Genomic DNA, 21,486 nt, shown 5'->3' on the forward strand with positions numbered 1-21,486 from the left:
TCCAAGAGTTCATATATCTAGGGACATCGGTTAACCCCAATAATAACACATCTGGGGAAATAAAAAGGCGAATAATAATTGCAAACAGGTGTTATCATGCTCTATCAAAGTACTTAGCTAACAAACGTCTGTCTCAAAAAACTATAAGGCTGTATAGAACACTGATAGTCCTCGTTCTCACATATGGATCAGAGGCATGGACGCTAACTAAAACAGATGAATCCGCTCTATCGATTTTTCAAAGAAGTGCTACGCAAGATATTCGGAGCAGTCTGTGAGAACGGAATATGGAGGCGTAGATATAACTTTGAACTGCAGAATATCTACAAGCATACGTTTGGTGGTAAAGATATTACCACTATAATTAAGCGAAACTGCCTGCAGTGGACAGGACATGTAGACCGGGCCCCTGAATCGAACATGATAAAAAAGATTCTAACAGTGCAACCCATGGGAATGAGAAGACGGGGTAGACCAAAGCTGAGGTGGATGGACGAGGTAACACAAAAGATACCGAGAAGATCGGAGTCGGCAACTGGAAAATGCAAGCAAGGGACAGAACAGAATGGCGTAGAAAGCTTGAGAAGGTCGAGGCCCTCTAAGGGCTGTAGCACCAAGATGATGATGATGATACTATATGACCTATTCTGTTTAATATAGTTTCTCTTGGTTTTTTAGCGACTGTGTTGCAAGAATAATGTATAACCCCGAAGTCGCTTTTGATCCTGAAGTTTTGCTAGTGCCTCCGCAATGGTGTTATTTTTGCTTCTTTATTTATCGTCTTCTGCTGAGCTCCAGAGAGGTGTTTTTTGATAACTGAGTCAGTTATCAGTAACTAGATGATTCTAGATAAGTAGATGTTAAGCATGTCAACATAAAGCGTTTTAATATCTAATTAAAAGTAGTAGCGCAATTTTGTGTTTTCGACTTCCACTATCAAATTAATTTAATCTAGATGCTGCACAATAGTGTGAATTTAGTTGTAATTTTTACCACTAAAATCTTTGGTTTTCAACAAAATAGCATCCTTAACAAATCACTAAAGGTTTTTTGTATTGAATATGTAAAGGAAATTTATCATAGGAATTGGTATAAATGGAATAATTAATTTTAATTATTTTGTAAATAAAAGAACAGTCTCGTTGCTAACATTTATTGGCACAATTTTATCAATTTTTGCACTTGCTACTGGACTAGAATTATTGTTAAAATATGGCCAAATTTTCATTAACACAAAAGCAAAACTATAACACATAAAATAACAATAACAAGCATTAAAATATGGAATTATCAAGTCAGATGTCTGTGGTTTAAGAATCACATATCATTTGTCTTAATTTAAACTTAAACTATAAGATTAATCAGCCAATTGTAGAAGAGAGTTGATGGTACTATCTTTATTTCCTCTGTTTGCTTCAAATACTGTCTTAATTACTTCTTTTTCAACATTTGGAAACATCTCTTCAATCTAAAATATGTAAGAATCATCTCAATATTTATTTGCAAAAACGTAATTTGTTTTATATTTCTAAATTGTATACAGTGGTGAGTGTCTTACCACCCGGCAAAATAGCGGAAAGGATAGAAGATAGATTAAGTTGTGAGATAGTACGAGATAAACTAGTTCTTAAACGTGGCTATTTCATTTCAGTCATAATTATACGGATGACCTCGAAAATATTTTATTTTAATAATTTCTTATGTTAGAATAAATGATTGAATAAATTAAGATATATTATATTAAAAAAAAAATTTTGTCGCGATTTTAAATTATAAATCTTTAAGTTAGTTAATAAAAATAACTCAACTGAAATATTTGACTAAACTAAAGGTAGGTATGTTCTGTCCGAAAACAATTATTGTATGTGGAATTGGTGTAATAGTTAGAGACGTGGTGTATTGACAAGAAGGTTGGGGTTCAATTCACACCAAGGATAAATTTTTTGTTTTATTCAATCAAAAAATAATAAAAAATATGATACATATTAGGTAACAAGTTTTCGAAAAACTCATTATTTACAATTTATTCTTATTCCAATGTTCTAAAATAGAAATACAAAATAATTCAAATTCAATTCCAGTTTTACAGTCTTCAGTTGTGAATGCAAAATAATCCGCTGAAGACTGTTTAATGTCAAATCCATCACTAAATTCTCAGTGTTAATATCAATTCCTCTGTACAGGTAATGATTTTCAAAACAATTGACAACATTGGAATGGATTCGCGCGAACAGCTGCCTGCTTTACAGCTAACCAAATCATCAAGCCTTCAGCCATCAAATAATAACATATCGAGAAGTGTTTTTGCACGGTAAACAGAAACTTTTTATTGAAAAAACAATTCGTAAAAATGGTTTTAACGGTCAAGGAAAAAGTGCAAATTGTTGTCTGGCATGTGAATGGATTATCAGACAACATGATTAGACAACAATTTGTAAATATGTTTCCAAATAGGCCGGCTCCAGCACGATCAACAATTCAGTCTATTATACGTAATTTTTTTTACTTATGGATCAGTGTTCGCTCCAAGAGAAGTTCGTAGACGAAAGGAGGTAAATCCAGATTTGGAACTAAGGAACACTTTGATTTGTGCAAGTATTGAGCAAAATCCTACCCAATCAACATCTCATCTCGGAGAACAATATGGAATTTCAAGATTTAGAGTAGGTAAAATTTTGAAAAGACATGGATACCGTCTCTATAAACTTCATAAATCCAACGAATAATTCCCTGGGGATTAATATAGACGTTTAGAATTTTGTCAAACTGCAATGGAAATGTCACATCAAGATGAACATTTTTTAGAGAACGTTTTGTTCACCGATGAATGTACGTTTTCATTGCATGGCCGTCACAATTCAATGAATGCTCGGTATTGGTCTCGAGGAAATCCTCGTCAGATTTATGTCGCTCGTACCCAGCGTCCTCGAAAAGTAAATGTTTGGAGAGGTCCATTTTTTATAGACGGTATGTTGACTGGGCGGAAATACTGGGAACTTCTGCAAAATCAAATTGTCCCAGCCCTTCGTAATTTACCAATACCTTTCGATTCCATATGGTTTCAACACGATGGTTGTCCTGCACATAATTCTCGCATCGTCAGTGAATATCTCAGTGCGACTTTTCCTAATCGATTGATTAGTGGTCACGGAGATATTTTTTGGCCTGCAAGATCACCTGATCTTGCACCTTGTGATTTTTTTATGTGGGGATATATCAAGACCCAAACTATATGGAATTGAAGACGATAGGCCTAATTCTCTCCAAGAATTAAGAGAAAAGATCTTTGATTCAATGAGAGGTTCAATGTTCCAGAAACATTAACTAATGTTAGACGAAACTTTTATAATAGATTGGGTTATTGTTCTGCTGCTAATGGAGGCTTATTCGAACATTTTTGTAAATACATTTCATTAGAATAAAATACGTTTATTTAGAATATTTTTATAGAATTTCTACCTATTTAAACATTTTTTTAAAGTACATTTATTAAACGTTCTTTTATGTTTAAAGAATTTTTACTTTATTTTCGAAAGTACGACATTCTTTTTTCAATAAGATTTTCATGTTTTACTATAAACACTTCTAATAAAGACTGAAATAAATGTTTAGTGATTTAAAGCAAAACGATATAATATCTGCATAATTTCAAATTTTAATTTTTAAAAAAGTAAAACCTCCAAGTTGGATTCGAACCCTGAGCGCCTGGATGAGAACATCGTGCCTTGAACTCTGATCCATCAGACTTTTATAATTATTTAGTGACAGTTTGGGTTATTGTTCTGCTGCTGTTCAAATCATAGTAAAAATAAGTCTTGGTTAATAATTTAAAACTTTAGATTATATAATCACTATTAATTAAATTATTTTATTCACATTTTTGCTTTATTGTGGTCAATCAGTTTTTACTTTATGCGAAATTAAAAAATGGAAATACGTCACATATACGACGTTACACATAATAATTATGACCGAGGTGATTTAGTTCGAAGCTAACGTCTAAAGGTGTGAGACTATCGATAGTGGTAATGTAATGTAATGTAAATTATAGGTTTCTATCGATTATTTCTCACCTCTACGAGTTTCATCTCTTTTTATTTTACAAGGTAACTGGGTTTTCTATCTCTTACGTTAAAAAGCCGGATGGTAAGACACTCATCACTGTATATAGGAAAACATTGCCTACTAAGTCAAAATTTGTAGTTTTCATAAATGATAGTCAAAATTTATTGTTTTAATACATTATGTACAATGTCTATAAAAATGAAAGAAAAGAGGTAAAAATATTAGTAACGGCAGCAAAGAAAAATAATTGGGAAACATTCTGAGATAAAATGGAAGAACATAGCAAAAGTAACCTTGTAAACTTTGACAGCCTCTTCGTGAATATTATTATTTTCATCTCGGATACATCTGATTTGATTTAAATCTTTTTCTTACTTGCTCTATATTTGGCTGTTATAGCTGATGCCATCAACACACAGGTGAGAGCGCGATTATTGAACTTCCACATTTCTTCTGTACATTCCGATTAAAGCTTTCATTCATCATCTTCAAATGTCAAACATTCTTCCAACTTGAACCTCTCATATCTTAGTTTGTAACAGTAACAGTTTGAATCAATATGAAGCGTCTCTAATTAAAAATACACCTCTCTATCTCATCTCTAAAACAAATTAAACAATCTAGAGTTCACTCCTTTCAATCGCTTACCATTTCTTGACAAATGGGTTAAAAATCTCACAAACATAGAAATTCCCAGTAATGTCCTGAAACTTCTATCTCTCGGACCTAACTTCGGATTACAACCCTCTTTTATTTCGTAGCCGACATAGAAAACATACTATCATATTCTGACGGCAATGACCATCTTGAATTAAGATCATCTGCCAACAACATTCTCACTAAATTCTCACACAAACCTCCCTATGCTATCTCTAATATCGATCAAATTAACAAACAAACGTCCTACTTCCGTAATCTCACTTCAACCTACACGAACAAAACTACATCAATGAACTAAAAAACAAAAAATCATTGACGAGAAACTAGCCAAATCCCTCCATAATTACAATGGCAATTCCCAGGTTCTATTGTCTTCCCAAAAATTCGTCAACCCCAATTGACTATGTGCATTATGTGAGTATGAGCATTTTATCATCAATAAATGCTCCTAACAGTAATATAGCCCCACAGACAGTCTATCGCAAGCATACAATTATAAGATGTATATGAATATAATAGACTTTTTTCAGTTCAATGATCTCATCAATAATAATTAGTTACCAAGTAACTATGTCTTAGTAAGCTTTGATGTGGTATCCTTGTTTGCAAATCTTCCATTTTCCAGCGTCGTCACCTCCCTCCGGAACCATTGGAATGAAATCCAACCTCACAGTCCAGTATCGTGGGAAACTTTCTCGGAATTATTAAAATTGACCTTCGATAACAATTATTTAATATTCAATGACAATTTTTATCGTCATACTTTTGGAACTCCCATGGGATCTTCGATCTCTCCCATTTTAGTCAATTTTGTACTTGACGACTTTGTTAATGAGAGTATTAGAAAGTTAGATTTCCGGGTTCCCTTTGTAAAGCGTTATGTCGACGACCTGATCCTAGCAACACCACCTGATAATAGTTTGAACACTTTATCAGTTTTCAATAGCTTTGATCCTCACCTCCAATTTACATGCGAATTTGAGATTGAGAATAGCATCCTTTTTTAGATATGCGAATCATTCGCACACAGAATAACACTGGGTACTACGTGGTACAGTGGCTACAGTTTCTTAAATTACCACGCTGCATACCCAATTAGATATAAATATAACCTAGTACAAGCCCTTAGTCTTATAAATAGTACATAAATTGAGACATGGCTTTACAAAGATAAATCTCTGAATCTACTTAAGTCATGTTTTTCGTCTAATCTGGGCTCATCTTCTTCTTCTTCTTCTTTAGCCTTTATTTATCCATTGTTGGACATAGGCCTCCTCCAATTTCTTCTAGGCTTTTCTATCTTTTGCAATTCTCATCCTCTGCTTTCCAGTTACAGCTGTTATATCGTCTATCCATCTCTTTTTGGGTCTTCCCACGCTTCTTTTGTTTCTCGAGGTCTCCAGAATGTCACTTTATGATACCATCTGTTGGTGTCTTGTCTTGCTACATGTGCCACCCATTGTCAGTTCAATGTCGCTATTTTTTTAAATGATGTCGGTTACTTTAGTTCTTCGACGTATTTCGATGTTAGGAATTTTGTCTCTGAGGCTTATATTTAACATGGCCCTCTCCATGGCCCGTTGAGTTACTCTTAATTGTTCTGCATAAGTTGCAACTGGTAGTATAAAAGTGATATGTATAAGTTTTTCGTGTGACATAAGTGTATTGGGATTTTGCTGTTTAGGATTTCTTTTAAAATGAAGCTCAACTTACCAAAAGCAGCCCATGACAATTGTGTCTTTCTTTTAATTTCTAGGGTTTGAATTTCCTTTTCGTTTTTAATTGCATGTCCTAGATGTATGTATATATATATATATATATATATATATATATATATATATATATATATATATATATATATATATATATATATATATATATATATATATATATATCTAAAGTATTCAACTAGTGAATTCAGAGGTTTAATCGGTCATTCAGGTTGGCAAATAAAAAAAGAAGTCAACTACTTCATAAGTTTATCGAAGACGTTTCGCTTTATATTTCTAAAGCTTCATCAGTTCTCTAAAATATAACAAATGACATAGAGTTTATAAGAAATACAGATGTTTATAGTTCATAACTTACAACTCAATATGTAGTATATTATCGATGTTATCATATATCTACTGTACACTTTACTCAATATGATGACTTTGACGACTTGATCCTAGCAACACCACCTGATAAGATTTTAAGCACCTTATCAGTCTTCAATAGCGTTGATCCTCACCTGCAATTTACTTGTGAATTGGAGGTTGATAACAGCATACCGTTTTTGGATATGCGAATCATACGCACACATAGTAACACATTGGGCACTACGTGGTACAGGAAAGACATGGCGAGCAACCGGTTCTTAAATTACCACTCTACACATCCAATAAGATACAAACATAACCTTGTACAAGCTCTTAGCTTTAGAGTACACACGTTGACCCATACACGGTACAAGAGGGAATCTTTGGATTTACTCAAATCCATTCTCATTGATAACTCTTACCCCATATCCATCATCAACAGATATCTTTTCTCTAAAAGCTATGGTCATTCTATTTCGGAAGCACCTAACGGTGCAATACTAGCCTCCATATCCAATAGCATACAGACGAACATTTCCCCGTTAACCCCAAAACCAGCCACAAACTATGCTTCTCTTCCCTATTTCCCACAAATTACGAACAAGCTTACTAAACTATTCAAAAACTTACCCGTCAAAATATCCCTAAAAAATACTAAAACCATTGGAAAGTTATTCTCCAAGTCTAAAACTCCACTAAGCTCGTTAGAGCACACTAATGTTGTCTATCAGATACCCTGTTCAGAATGTAACTCCTGCTACATTGGCCAGACTAGTCGATCTCTTCTAGGGCGTATAACTTCACACAAAAGTGACATCAGACTTTCCAAACCCTCTTGTGCCCTTGCACAACACGCCATTTCCACTAAACATCACATTGATTTCACAAATACCAAAATACTGGCGAAACAAAACAACCATCAGAAACGCTCCTTTATTGAAATGTGTGAGATCCTCAAGAACTCATCGGCAATAAACAAAAGAACCGACATCGACAATTTGAGCCAGGTTTACCACTCTCTCATCTTACGAAATAAATGATACCAATTATTCTTCAGTTAAAAGTTGGCGTATTTTCCATTCAAAATAATAACAAAATCATCCCCTATTTCCAAGTTTCATTAAAACATAAATTAAAAATAATATATCAAAATATTTCCGCCATACAAATTCCACCCGTCCAACTAATTATGCAATGTCCCCTGTAGAAGTTCATAATTGTCTCAAACCTTGGAATTTGGTGACACATGGCCCTTAAATAAAAAAATTTTCGGTATCGCGTCAAGTTGTTTGCTAGATTGCAATAAATCAGAACTTTGTTGGTCTTCAGCGGAGAACCATCTAAATGAAGCCAAATGTTCGTTTAAAATTTTTTAAATATTCATATCTACGAATATGAACATTATTTTCGGCAAAGTTTGTGTGTTGTTTTTTGTTTTTTGTTTTTTCTTTTTTGATTAAGTTAGTTTTAAATATTGAGTAAAGTGTACAGTAGATATATGATAACATCGATAATATACTACATATTGAGTTGTAAGTTATGAACTATAAACATCTGTATTTCTTATAAACTCTATGTCATTTGTTATATTTTAGAGAACTGATGAAGCTTTAGAAATATAAAGCGAAACGTCTTCGATAAACTTATGAAGTAGTTGACTTCTTTTTTTATTTGCCAACCTGAATGACCGATTAAACCTCTGAATTCACTAGTTGAATACTTTAGAAATATAAATTGACGGTCGTAGTTTTTACAATATATATATATATATATATATATATATATATATATATATATATATATATATATATATATATATATATATATATATATATATATATATATATATATATATATATATATATATATATATATATATATATATCTTTAAGGTATATGACCGTTTAATTTAATATAAAAAAAAATGTGCACTCGTAAGTGAATAGGATGTTTTCGGTCAATTTGGAGATAAAAAAGACAAGAGTTGTGCTACTTTATCTATTTATTGAAGACGTTTCGCCTATTGTTCAATAAGCATCATCAGTTCATCTAAAAGAGTGTTATTAGCGATACATCTAATATGAAAAAACAATTAAGTAAATGATCTTACCTTTAAAAGATCTGTAGCATTACAATGTTGTTATTGCAAAGAAACATCAAAAAATTAATATAATAAATATAACAGCAAAAAATATAGAAACACAGAACGCTGGAAGATTCCCAATTTAACTAATTTGTTTTAAATTTCACTTTTGAAAACATTGATTGATTAAATCTATCAAAAAATATAATTGTCAATTTTGAATTGTTATATAAACAACGGCACGGCTAGGGTTCTTGACTGTTATGATCATATCATGAAAATGAAGTATTTGAAAAAATTCACTTTTCAGGTAGAGGAAGCAGAAACGAATACTCTTGAAATGAAAAGACATTTTAGTACAAATAATATTGAAACCTTTATAAGTAAATTACATAATCATGACTGGCTTAATTTAAGTTACAAATGTGTAAATGATCAATGGAATACTTTCTTAAATCAGTTTCTGTATATATTCAATCAGTGCTTTCCTTTTAAGAAGTTAGATTCTAGGCAACGTAAAAAAGGCCTTAATAAAAGAGATGATCCAGAGATAATAGAATGTAAGACTCGTTTAGACATCTTGTTGACAATGAGCAGAGTTAACCATAAATTCTATGATTCCTATAGACAGGTAAAAAAAGAATATAATAAGAAACTAATAAAAAAACGATCAAAGCTATATGAAAACAGGATGTCTGAAGCTGCCAACAAAAATAAATGCATGTGGCAAATTGTTAGTGAAATTAATGGTCAATTAAAAAGTGTAAATTCAATAAAAGTAGAGGGTAGTCCTCAAGAGATTGCTGATAAATACATGATCCACTTAAATACTGCTTTAAATAACACTTTATCTCAATTACAATACACTGAATATAAAGACAACATTGCAACTAACATAAATTCAGTGTTTGTCGCACCTGTGACAGAAACTGAAATTATGGATATAACTAAAAATTTAAAAAACAAAATGAGTTGTGGAATTGATGAAATACCCACTAAAATCCTTAAACTGTGTATAAAGGAGATAGTGAATCCTCTCACTACAATCATAAATAATTCACTAAAATCTGGTGTATTTCCTGAATGCCTGAAAACTGCCATAGTAACATCTGTTTACAAAAAGGGTGATCCTAAATTAATTAATAACTATAGTGCATATTATTAGTGCAAATCAGCATGGTTATCAACAGGGAAAATCAACTCAGACTGCGATTTTTCAATTTGTCTGGGATATTTTGAAATGTACTGAGATTGGTCATATGGCTTTGGGTCTCTTTTTGGATCTATCAAAGGCATATGACTGTTTAGTGCATGACCTATTATTTGATAAATTGGAGAAATATGGTATACGTGGACCAGCATTGAACTGGTTTAAGTCCTACTTGGCAAATAGGAGACATTTAGTAAAAATACATAAAAACACTGAAATAGGCATCTCATCTGAAAGCACTATCAATATTGGAGTACCACAAGGAAGTGTGATTGGTCCTTTACTGTTTGTGATCTATATCAATGATCTTCATGGTCTAGTGGCTAATACTACTTACAGCATAACAAATTATGCAGATGATACAAACATTTTAGTCAGCGGTAAAGACATGTCTGTTCTAAGCGTTAATGCTAGTTTAGAGTTCCAGAAAGCTAAAGACTGGTTTTCTATGAATAGGTTGGTTTTAAATCAAAATAAAACAGATCTTCTTTTGTTTAAGACAAATTATGCACATTCAGATATGCCAAACAGTATTATTGTAAATAATGACACTTTAAATATTAGCAGCAGTACCAAATTTTTAGGATTATATATTGACAGTTTTTTATGTTGGGATAAACATGTTGACCAGTTATGTATGTCTTTGAGTAAAGTGATTTACAGCTTTAGAGTTCTAAAAAAATACATGAATAGTAACTCATTAAAAACAGTGTATCATGCTAATTTTGAAGCAAAATTTAGATATGGTCTAATAAATTTTGGCCACAGTAGGGACATAAATAATGTATTTCTGGTTCAGAAAAAAATAATCAGAGTTATGTTTGACTTAAAAAGTAGGGAATCATGTAGAGGACATTTTAGGAGTAATAATATTTTAACAGTTTACGCTGTATTTATTCAAGAATGCTTACTGTTTCTATATAAGAATAAAATACTCTTTAGGAACTTTGAGCCCAATAGTATAGTAAATACCAGGTTATATAATTATAAAATTCCAATACACAGGTTAAGTATAACAGAAAAAAACGCTCTTTATTGCTGCATCAAATTGTTTAATAAACTGCCGGAACCTATTAAAAGGGAGGAAAGATTAAGTTTGTATAAACATCAAATATTTAAATTACTGGTAGCTCTTGAGCCATATTCTGTGGAGGACTATTTGTATATGTAACGGTTAGGAATAAGTAAATAATATTTTCGTTTGTGACACTGTTTTTTTTAAATAATTTTATGTTCACGGAATGTATATTATTTTCTAAAAATAAAGATTATGTTATGTTATGTTATGTTATGAAAGCTCGACTTTCAGAAATGACAATCAGCTGGTGAGATTGAAGGAAAAGTTTTATAGATGTCAACATAAATGTTATGATATAAATAATAAAAGAAGTTGAAGAAGAAAACAATAATTAAAAGTAGAATACGGAAGAATCAATTTTGTAGTATTAGTGCATGGTAAATTTGGCTTAAGTTGCTGATATCAGTTCTCTTATTTAATGCATTAGGTTGTTTCAACCTAATTTAAAATTATATTTTTTGATAGATTTAATCAATCAATGTTTTCAAAAGTGAAATTTAAAACAAATTAGTTAAATTGGGAATCTTCCAGCGTTCTGTGTTTCTATATTTTTTGCTGTTATATTTATTATATTAATTTTTTGATGTTTCTTTGCAATAACAACATTGTAATGCTACAGATCTTTTAAAGGTAAGATCATTTACTTAATTGTTTTTTCATATTAGATGTATCGCTAATAACACTCTTTTAGATGAACTGATGATGCTTATTGAACAATAGGCGAAACGTCTTCAATAAATAGATAAAGTAGCACAACTCTTGTCTTTTTTATCTCCAAATTGACCGAAAACATCCCATTCACTTACGAGTGCACATTTTTATATATATATATATATATATATATATATATATATATATATATATATATATATATATATTGTTCTACCTTTTCTATATTGATGTTATCTATCGTGATGTTTTCTGGGCTGTTGCTTAATTTCTTTGTTTTGTCGAGATTCATTTTTAATCATATTTGTTTCGATTTGTGATTTAGATCTTGTAGCATTGATTTTAGTTCATGGATATCTGTGCTTATTAGTACTATGTCGTCTGCGAAACGCAAATGGTTAAGATATACTCCATCTATTTTTAATCCCTTTTCGGCCAAATTTAGTTTTTTGAAGACATTTTCTAATGCCAAAGTAAATAACTTGGGTGAGATGGTGTCGCCTTGTCTCACACCTTTGCCAAGGTCTATTTTCATAGTTTCCAGATCATCATCTATTTTTACGTGAAAAATAGCATCATCGTATATATTCTTAAGGTGGTCAGCATATCTTGAATCTACTCTGGCGTCGTCCAATGCTGTTAAGAAAGCCCATTTCTCGATACTGGCGAATGCTTTGTGATAATCGACAAATGCCAGATGTAGTGGTATGTTGTACTCTATTGTTTTTTCAATAACTGTCCGGATTGTTTGCAAATGATCGATAGTGCTAAAACCCTTACGAAAGCCTGCTTGCTCCACTGGTTGGTATGCATCTAGCTTAGCTGTCAATCTATTTGTTATTATTCGGGTTAGTAGTTTGTAAAGGTGTGACAATAAGCTTATTGGTCGGTAGTTTTCTATATTTGTGGCGTCCCCCTTTTTATGGAGTAGAATGACTCCCGCATTTTTCCATGCTTTTGGTATTTGTCCTTCCAATAGGCATTTATTCAGTAATGCTCTCATTGCCTCTTCTAATGCAGTGCCTCCCATTTTTAGCATTTCTGAAGTAATTTTATCTTCTCCTGGTGTTTTCCCATTTTTCATTTGTTTTAGGGCGGCTCTAATTTCTGATGTTATTATTTCAGGGAGATCCTCTGAGCCCACATTTAAGATATGTTTTGTTGGTATACCGGGGTTCGGAATAGTAGAAGTATACAGCTTCTCATACAATTTTCGGATTTCTCTAACGATCTCTTCCTTTTGCGAGCACAATGTTCCACGGTCGTCTTTTATCTTTATGATTTTATTCCTGCCAGTGGATTTACATGTTTTTAGTACTTTCATGTTCTTATTGTTCTCTATGGTTTGAAGAATCTGGTTTGTTCTATAAGCTCTGAGGTCTTTTCGAATATTATTCTTAACGCTTCTTTTGAGCACTTTGTAGTCAGGGTTATCTCTGTTCGTTCTTCTTCTTTTCTCTATCTGTTCTAGAGTCTCGGGTTTTATTATAGTTTAGCTTCTTTTTGTTTTCTTATTCTGCAACAAAGTTTCTTAGTGATTGTTTGTATGTCTTTAGTTATTTTCTCAGCTAGTTCATCTATATTCTTGTGCTCAAAGATATTTGCTACTAGTTTCCGTGCTAATCTGGGCTCATAACCTGTTATAATGAGATGGGAGAGGAATGAAACGAGCTTCGTTGAGTTCTCAGCCCAAACTGTTGGTTAACAATAGATGGGGGTACATGTATGTGTAATGTGTAACCTTTTTTTATTTTGAAGTAAAGGTCACTAACTGATATAATGCGGACGGCAGCTAAATGGTTGGTGGAGAGTAAGTCGTGGGTCCGAAACTAGCTTTTGAAATTGGCATTTGGTTCAACAGGACAACTTACCACAGATAAGTAGAAAAAGATAGGAAAATGGCGATACTTAACTTTTTGTAAATAAAAGGAGAAAGTTAAGTAACCTTAGTTACTTAAATAACAAATTACATTCTGAAAACCAAAAATGTAAATTATATTAAAGTGACAATTGTTGACTAAACGTTGCCAACACACTCTATAAATAAATAAATGTTTGGTGAAAAGTCCGCACGCTTGCCTACGGCTTATACAGCCTTATTTTTCTTTCTCGTAGTAATAGAGTTAGCAAATTGTTTAAATTTAATATTTAATCCGGGGACTTGTTGTTAGTAGAAAAACTAAATACATCAGTTCCTAACAAAACACCTTATTTCAACAAATGCTTGAAACGCAAATAGAAATAAAACAGATACACTAAACCAGATACATTTTTTACATCGTAACATAATATAACGTACAGTTGTTGGATGTATTGATATGATATTATATGACTAGATATTTCTGAATAGAAATACTTGTAGGAAGATTACTGCACTTAACAAAATCAAACAAATCACGTAAAGTAGACACGTTTTGTCCCCTAAAAAAAAAACAACCAGAAGTGACTCTTTTCTCTTCAGAAAATTACTAGCTCGAACACATGTCAACTTTCTCATCCCATCTTTACCCATTAACTTAAAAAACGTCACTAAATAAAATTTTAATATTTATGGGAGAAAGTCGTGTATGTGTGTAATCGAGCTTCTTCAAGTTATCTCCTGTGGTTTAGAGATCTAAAGGCTTTAAAATTGTAAAGTGACCTGGACACTCAATAGCGCTGTATGTTGAAGAATAAAATAAAAAATTAAAAAATGTTACTATATAACTATTTTGGGATATTTCAACAAAGTGGAGTGAAGTAGACAGAGAAGGGAAATTCCATCTCTTTTGTTTCCTAGAATTAATTGCATACTTAAAATATTGTCTAATCTGATAATTTCCATTGCAAGACGTTTGCATATCCTTACTGATAACAACAGTAAATTTGCAAAATTGGTCACTGTGTAATTCTCTTAGCTCTAGATAATCAGTAATCATTCAAAAACTATGTAAAATTGTTTGTTGTTACTATTTTAGTAAGATTTTATGAGAAAGTTTATAAGTACTGAATAGTGAATTAAAAAAATTTACCTGTTTCAATTCAGATTCACTTAAAATTGGTATTGGTGCAGGATTGGGAGGAACCTCAGATGCCGGTACCGGATATACAGCCATTGGTTTAACTGGCCCACCTCCAGTTCTAGGCACCACCATAATAGGTTGATTTGGTGGATAAATATTTGGAGGAGATGCCTAAAAATATCCATTTTCTTATAATAAAAAGTAAAAGTTGGTTTTATTTTACTTACAGTGTAACTAAGGACAAGATTTATCATGCCTTCTACTCCTTCTCCTTGTTTACCATTGAGTGGATACCAATCTTCGTGTGTTTCCCCACTTAAAACCTGTGCGGGAATGGTAATCTGAGCCCAAGCTATTAATTCATCCATAGTAAAAGATCTCTCATCAAATATTTCAATTGTTATTGTATTTATACCATGTGGAAGGAAACTAAAATGTAATTCTGTTTATAAATTCCTATAAGTTAACAATATCAAGACATGTTTAAAAATTGAAGCAAATGCATAGTCAGATATACTCAGTTAGAGAATGTTTTGGAACTGGCACATATTATAGCAAGATATCGCCGTAATGTTTCTAAAATAAAGAACATAGTAAAATAAACACAAGGGAAACATTTATATGGTTCTTCCCACAGCGCTTTTTCAGTGCTCCATTTGTTTCTAATATGTGTACTAGGTAACGAATTGTACATTCGTGATTATTTTTCAAAGAAATTGATTATTGCATCATCCAAATATGTTTATAAATTCAGAAAGCATTATTTCATTTTAATTTCTTTATTAATTCATTTACCTCCAGTTTCGTTTATACTATTTTTTCTTCAAAAAGTAGTTGGCGCCCTCTGTCTTTTCTTTTTCTTTCTGTCCCGTAGAATAAATATTTGCCTTCTCTTCTGTCCGGTAGACTAAATATTCTGTTCTATGTTGACAGAAGAGCTAATTCCATCATAGACATACGTCTCATGTCATCTGTGCAAACTTCATTTTAGTCTCCCTACTTTCTATCAACCAACTTTTCTAACGTAGTGGGAATATAATTTTTTGCCTGTTTTTGAAATTTATAAAAGAAGGCAAAAATTATTATAAGCTTCATTTTATGGTCTGCAGAATTCTCTTGGGGCGAGTACTTTCATTGTAATCTATATTCTAGAATTCTGACAGCATTTTCAATATTCATAACCTTACTTGAAGCCACGTTTTTTCAATTTTGTGCAGTAGGAATCGTAACAAAATTTAACTAAGTTCAATAGTAATTCTATTTCATTTTATCCTTGCTATCTGCTATTTATTTCATTGTAATTTTGTAAAATGGCAAGAAAGTTAAACCCTATTTGATGTGTCTAATACAAGCTGTTCCTTATATTTTAGTTTATTGGCTGTATTCAACATTTTATTGGCTGTATTACCAGTTTATTGGCTTTATGGGATATTTCTAGAAGTTTTATTTTTTTTTGGGATATTTACTGGAGCATATATGGAATAATATGCCATGGAGGACCTAATTACCTAATTGAGAGGCCACAGATAATTGGTAGCAAGCAGCCCATCGATGCCATGATGCCATAAGTATCATCCAAATTTTATTCACTGTAAAGCATTGGCAGGGCTGATTTTTGCTACTTAAATATTGTTTTTTTATATTTTTAATAAATATGTCTAGTTAAATAATTGTTTTACTTGCTATCAGCTAAGGGTTCATGGTTTAATTCATAGTTTAATACAAGACGAATTCACACTTGAGATACTGAGGTTGGCGAAGGATAGACGATAAGCTCCCATGGTTGATTGAGATATTATTTTTATAATAGTATTTCAATTCTCTTTGGTAGTCTTATCGTTACAACATATATTTCATTGGTTGGCATTGAGAATACATCAGTCCCTATCCAATCGAATTGAGAAACAGTCGTTTCGTGGGCGAACGATATCTTAATGCTCTATAGATGCGTTTTGATAAAATCGTCCGTGAACTGGTCCAGGACAGTATTTGTGGCCGTGGTAATTCTACCTGAAAAAATTTATTTGTACAGCTGCCGGAACGAACCATGGTCGGTGGGAGAAATCCTGTCCGTGTAAAGTTTAGGTGGGTGTATGACAGAGAAAGTAATCAGAAAAAGAAATAGAAACTTTTGGTTGCAGTTTAAGGTAGGACGGATTAAGAGGTAAACAATATATGAATATTAAAATGCCATTTGGTTTCTTGTAGATATATTAAAAGTAGTTTATGAATAGGCTAAAGAAAAGTAAGTTACTGAATCGTGAGTCTAAGCTTAGAATCTACAAAACAGTAATTAGATCAGTGGTCACATATTGATGTAAAACGTGGACCCTCTCAACTACTGATGGAAATCAACTGAGAATATTTGAATTTGGCGTTTTTAGGCATATTTCAAATGCCTCACATTTGTAGCCAAAACTTAAAACCGAAATTTCATGCTATATATTTTAAAAATTAGGCACTAGCAATGGAAATTCCATAGTGATCGCTCAATGAAAGTCATAAATTTTATTGATCTTACGCGGATCGTAAAAATGGCCAAAATCGCGCAACATTTATTTATTTAACACTTTTATAGAAACTTACTTTAATTCCGCCAAAATGCAAAAATCTCATAAGAAAGCAAAGCTGAACTCTTCGAGCTCTTGTTAACGACAACGGTCAACGGGTCGTTTTTGACACCGTCCCGTCGGCCGTTGCTCAGTGTCTTTCAGGTTCTTATGAATGTTTGTTCACGCAACGGCAACCAACCCGTTGGTTAACTTTTCACCGTCTACGTATCCAGTCCCCCTCGGCAAGACGTTCGACGGGCCGGTACCGTGAACCCTCAGTGAACCTTTTTAGTTTATGGAAGTGTGTTAACGGCGTTGGGCGAGCATCCGTTGTTTCAATAAATTTCTTCCTTTGTTGCCGCTAAAATATGGATTTTGATATGAAAATTTTAATAAGTGCGGTAGAAAATCGACCTGTGTTGTGGGATAAAACCACGGAAAGCTATAAAAATAAACAGCTCATGTATTAATTTAATTTAATCAGCGTTTTAATTTATCATGTACTATTCCTAACAATTTGCGGAAAGTTTCTTGACCCATTCGGAAGTAATTGAAGAATTTTGTTTCGTCTTTTTTCAATTCTTCGTAAAGTGTATGGAAAGTACCATACTTTTCTCTTTCTAACAAAATAGGATGTATCCATATTTTTCTTTTACGCTTCTCCCGTTTCTTCTGCATTTTTTATACAAATAATACGCTAGTATAATTTTTTGCTTTGACGACAACATGATATAACATGTATTGCGTGCACTTGTTACTTTAAAACTGACGATATTTCGGAGATTCGATACTGTCAACGGACGCATTTCCCTTGAAATTTATGAACCGTCGACACGGGTACCCGTTTAGCATCGGCCCGTTACCCGTTGAAAAAAACGTTCGTTAACAAGAGCCCTTCACCTTTAAAACGAATTTTGATTTTTGTCCATAAGACACTCTGATCAAAAGATATCTAATTTTTACTGTCAAGTTTATTTTACAAATTTTATTTAAAATTGATTTCGCCGGCGTAACTGACATTCTCTTTACGGGTAAAGACACACACAGCGGTTTTAACCGAGGCATTTAACGCGTCGGTAGCTTCGTGTAAAGACAGACACAGCGTTGTGTCATATTTACATATTTCATATACATATTTCTTCCAGAGAAGAAATATGTATATGCAAATATGTATATGCAATATTTCTTCTTTTGCATATACATCCCAAGAAGCTAATAACCAAACCAGTGTCAAGTGTATTTTGAGTATACCCTGAGTTCCTGGCAGGTGGATCAGCCCTAGATGCCGCTGTCCATCAGTTAAGATATAGGTAAGTGAATCTTGTATAGAATTGAGAATAAGTTATTAAATCTGCCAATTGTTATTTGAATTGCAATCATCTACATATACCCTCATTAACACATATTGCATGCACAGGGAAGGATTATGTTAAAAGGACCACTTTCATACAAGATAGCTATTAGTCTGTTGGACTGAATGGTGTAACATCAAAGAATTTTCATTTAAGCTCTAAGTGGTCCACAAGCATCCACTGTCATCCTCTCCTGTGTGGACTTTTCATAAATGATATTGAAAAGTTTATACAAAACTCTGTATTTCTAGTTTATACAGATGATAATAGACAAATAATTAACAAAACGGATAGCTTGTTATTGCAACAGAATCTACATAGCTTCTCTAGGTGGTGTACCTTAGACTGCATTGATTATTTATTAACTTAAATAAATATGCTAATATAACTTTTCACATCATGCAGACTTTATGTAGGTATACGTTCAACAAAGTTGAAAAGTCAAAGACCTGGGAAAAAAAATGGATCTTCCCTTGTATTTCAGAGCACATATTTCACATATTACCAATACAGCCTTTTAAAAAACTTGATTTTGCTATGCTCTGTAGTAGAGAAATATCATTTAGATTTTTACAATTGTTACAATATACCATCAGTATGTTCCATAGTTGAAAATGGTTTCTGTATTTGGTCCCCATAATATATTGCACAATCTGCTTTCCTTGGATATTTACGGGTCAAATTTTGGGAACTTTATTTTTATAAAAGCTCTTTAAAATACCACTTTCAATTTTACAACAAAACAAAAATCAATCAAAGCACGATTTAATTATACATAATATGTGCTATTTGATCAAACTGCATTAATATTTAGTTTATTTAACAAACAGAATAAAACACTATAATAGAAATTAGAAATGAATAATAACATGACAAGTTTTTAATGTAACACATAATAACAAGTGGGCAAATTTTGATGTGTACTGGTGAGGTAAAACTATTAAAATAAATTGACTAATTTTGTGACAAATTGTAGACTTAAACATTTGGTCAGAAAACTTACAGGGTTTTGATGCACCCTCTGAATATCTCAATAATTTCATAATTAGTGTGCATTTTATTTTATAATCAATAACCAAATCCTAATATGGACATATTAGATAATTAAGTACTGGGAAAATAATAGATCAGTAACACTACACTCTCATTTTTAAATGATTCACAAGCGATGCAGTTAACTAGGCTTTTTCTAAAATTTTATACAGTACATAATAATTCTTACCAATATACCACTTTGTTCCACCTTGGATTTTTACTTCCATTTGGATCAGTAGGGGTTTCATAAATGGAATGCCCAACTCTAATTCGACAGTAAGGATCCATTCTAGTCATACCATAGTTCTTTGCCAGCTTGGCCTGAGCTACAGTAATACTAAGACGTCCTGCTGGATTGTAAACATATGACATGGTACCACCAGCATAATGCTGTTGAAGTGCTATTGCAGTCTGTCTGTCAGCAGCTTCTTGTTGTTCCTGAATTGATGTATTTACTCTCAGAAAATCATCAGGTAAGGGTCCTAGAAGAACCTAATAAAATTCATTATTAGTTTATAGGTCTTTATTATGTTATTTAACTTTTTAGCGTGATAGAAGTCAAAATTTTATAATTTCTCAATAAAAGGTAGAGGAATAAACCTAATTAGTACCTAAGTAATTAAATTCAAGGAATTTACCAAACCATTTAAGTAGCTAATTAAGGTAATAAATAAAAGTTACAATCACGTCTTTACTTACTCTATTTCGTTTGTCTTTAACCTTCTCTGATACTGCTGAAGCCATGACTTTATTAAAATTTGTAATAACTTCCATAAATAATAAGAATTTCCATCAATACAACAAAATATTGCCCAACTCAGCTGGTTTGTTTTGACATATGACATTTCAGTGACAGTGATTGATCAATGACGTATATCATACGTCATTAAAAATGATAATGACAGGTGCGTTCACAAATGAACTTGGGTAGTACATTGGGTAGTACCACAGAATAAGCAACAGTAATAATTATTATTGAGTTTTTGTAACTACCTAACGTAACGTATCTCCCTATACGTAAAGAAGTAACGTATCGAAGAAGATGAACGTTAAATTGAGAGTTTTTGTTCTGCACGTAACGTAACGATGGTGTTGCCCTCACCGAATTAGTGATTAACTAATAAATTGTCAGTGCCAGTCTTGTCCTTGTCATTTAACCCTATTTTTGATATTCAAAATAAATAACAAATATTGTTTTGAACAATTTTTAATTTTTGATATGGACGCGATATTAAATGTAGGTGCCTTTATTGATGATGAAGAAGACGAAGACATAGAAGATGACCTTCTTCTCCACATCTTGCACGACTATACGGCCGCTTAAATTTTGATACCATTAAAAATATTTTTCGCTTTTGAATTAAGTGAAGTCGTTTTCTACTGCTTTCCATTATTTATAAAAATCAAAACAAATATACGTAACCACAAATGTAAAAATACACATACCAGGGCCCTGATTCTATTTCATTTCGATGTCGAAATTTAAAAGCGACTACGCCATGACAGTCGCAATCGCTAGCGATTCTCATTCATTTCGATTGTAGTTAAAACTGGGGATATTTACTTTATCATTTTGACACTGCTGAAAATTTGGGTTGGCCCTGTTGTTTATTGGCTGCACTACGCTTGTTGAATGTTTGTTGTTTGTTTTGTTTACGTTACGTGAACGTCTTTTTTTTCTTGTTTGAGTTGTTAAATC

General features: G+C 32.4%; 1 protein-coding gene across 1 annotated transcript; it reads right to left on the bottom strand.

The window, feature by feature from the left end:
- Window positions 1–1,137: 1,137 nt before the first annotated feature.
- LOC140439873 (toll-interacting protein-like) lies at window positions 1,138–20,643 on the bottom strand. Its single transcript, XM_072530039.1, has 5 exons — window positions 20,487–20,643; window positions 19,975–20,279; window positions 15,076–15,277; window positions 14,858–15,019; window positions 1,138–1,468 (listed from the first exon to the last, which is right to left on the bottom strand). The coding sequence occupies exons 1-5, from the start codon at window positions 20,559–20,561 to the stop codon at window positions 1,358–1,360; spliced, it is 855 nt and encodes a 284-aa protein (XP_072386140.1). The 5' UTR covers window positions 20,562–20,643; the 3' UTR covers window positions 1,138–1,357.
- Window positions 20,644–21,486: the final 843 nt, after the last annotated feature.

The sequence above is a fragment of the Diabrotica undecimpunctata genome, chromosome 4 (assembly GCF_040954645.1).
Source record: "Diabrotica undecimpunctata isolate CICGRU chromosome 4, icDiaUnde3, whole genome shotgun sequence".
Taxonomy (NCBI): domain Eukaryota; kingdom Metazoa; phylum Arthropoda; class Insecta; order Coleoptera; family Chrysomelidae; genus Diabrotica; species Diabrotica undecimpunctata.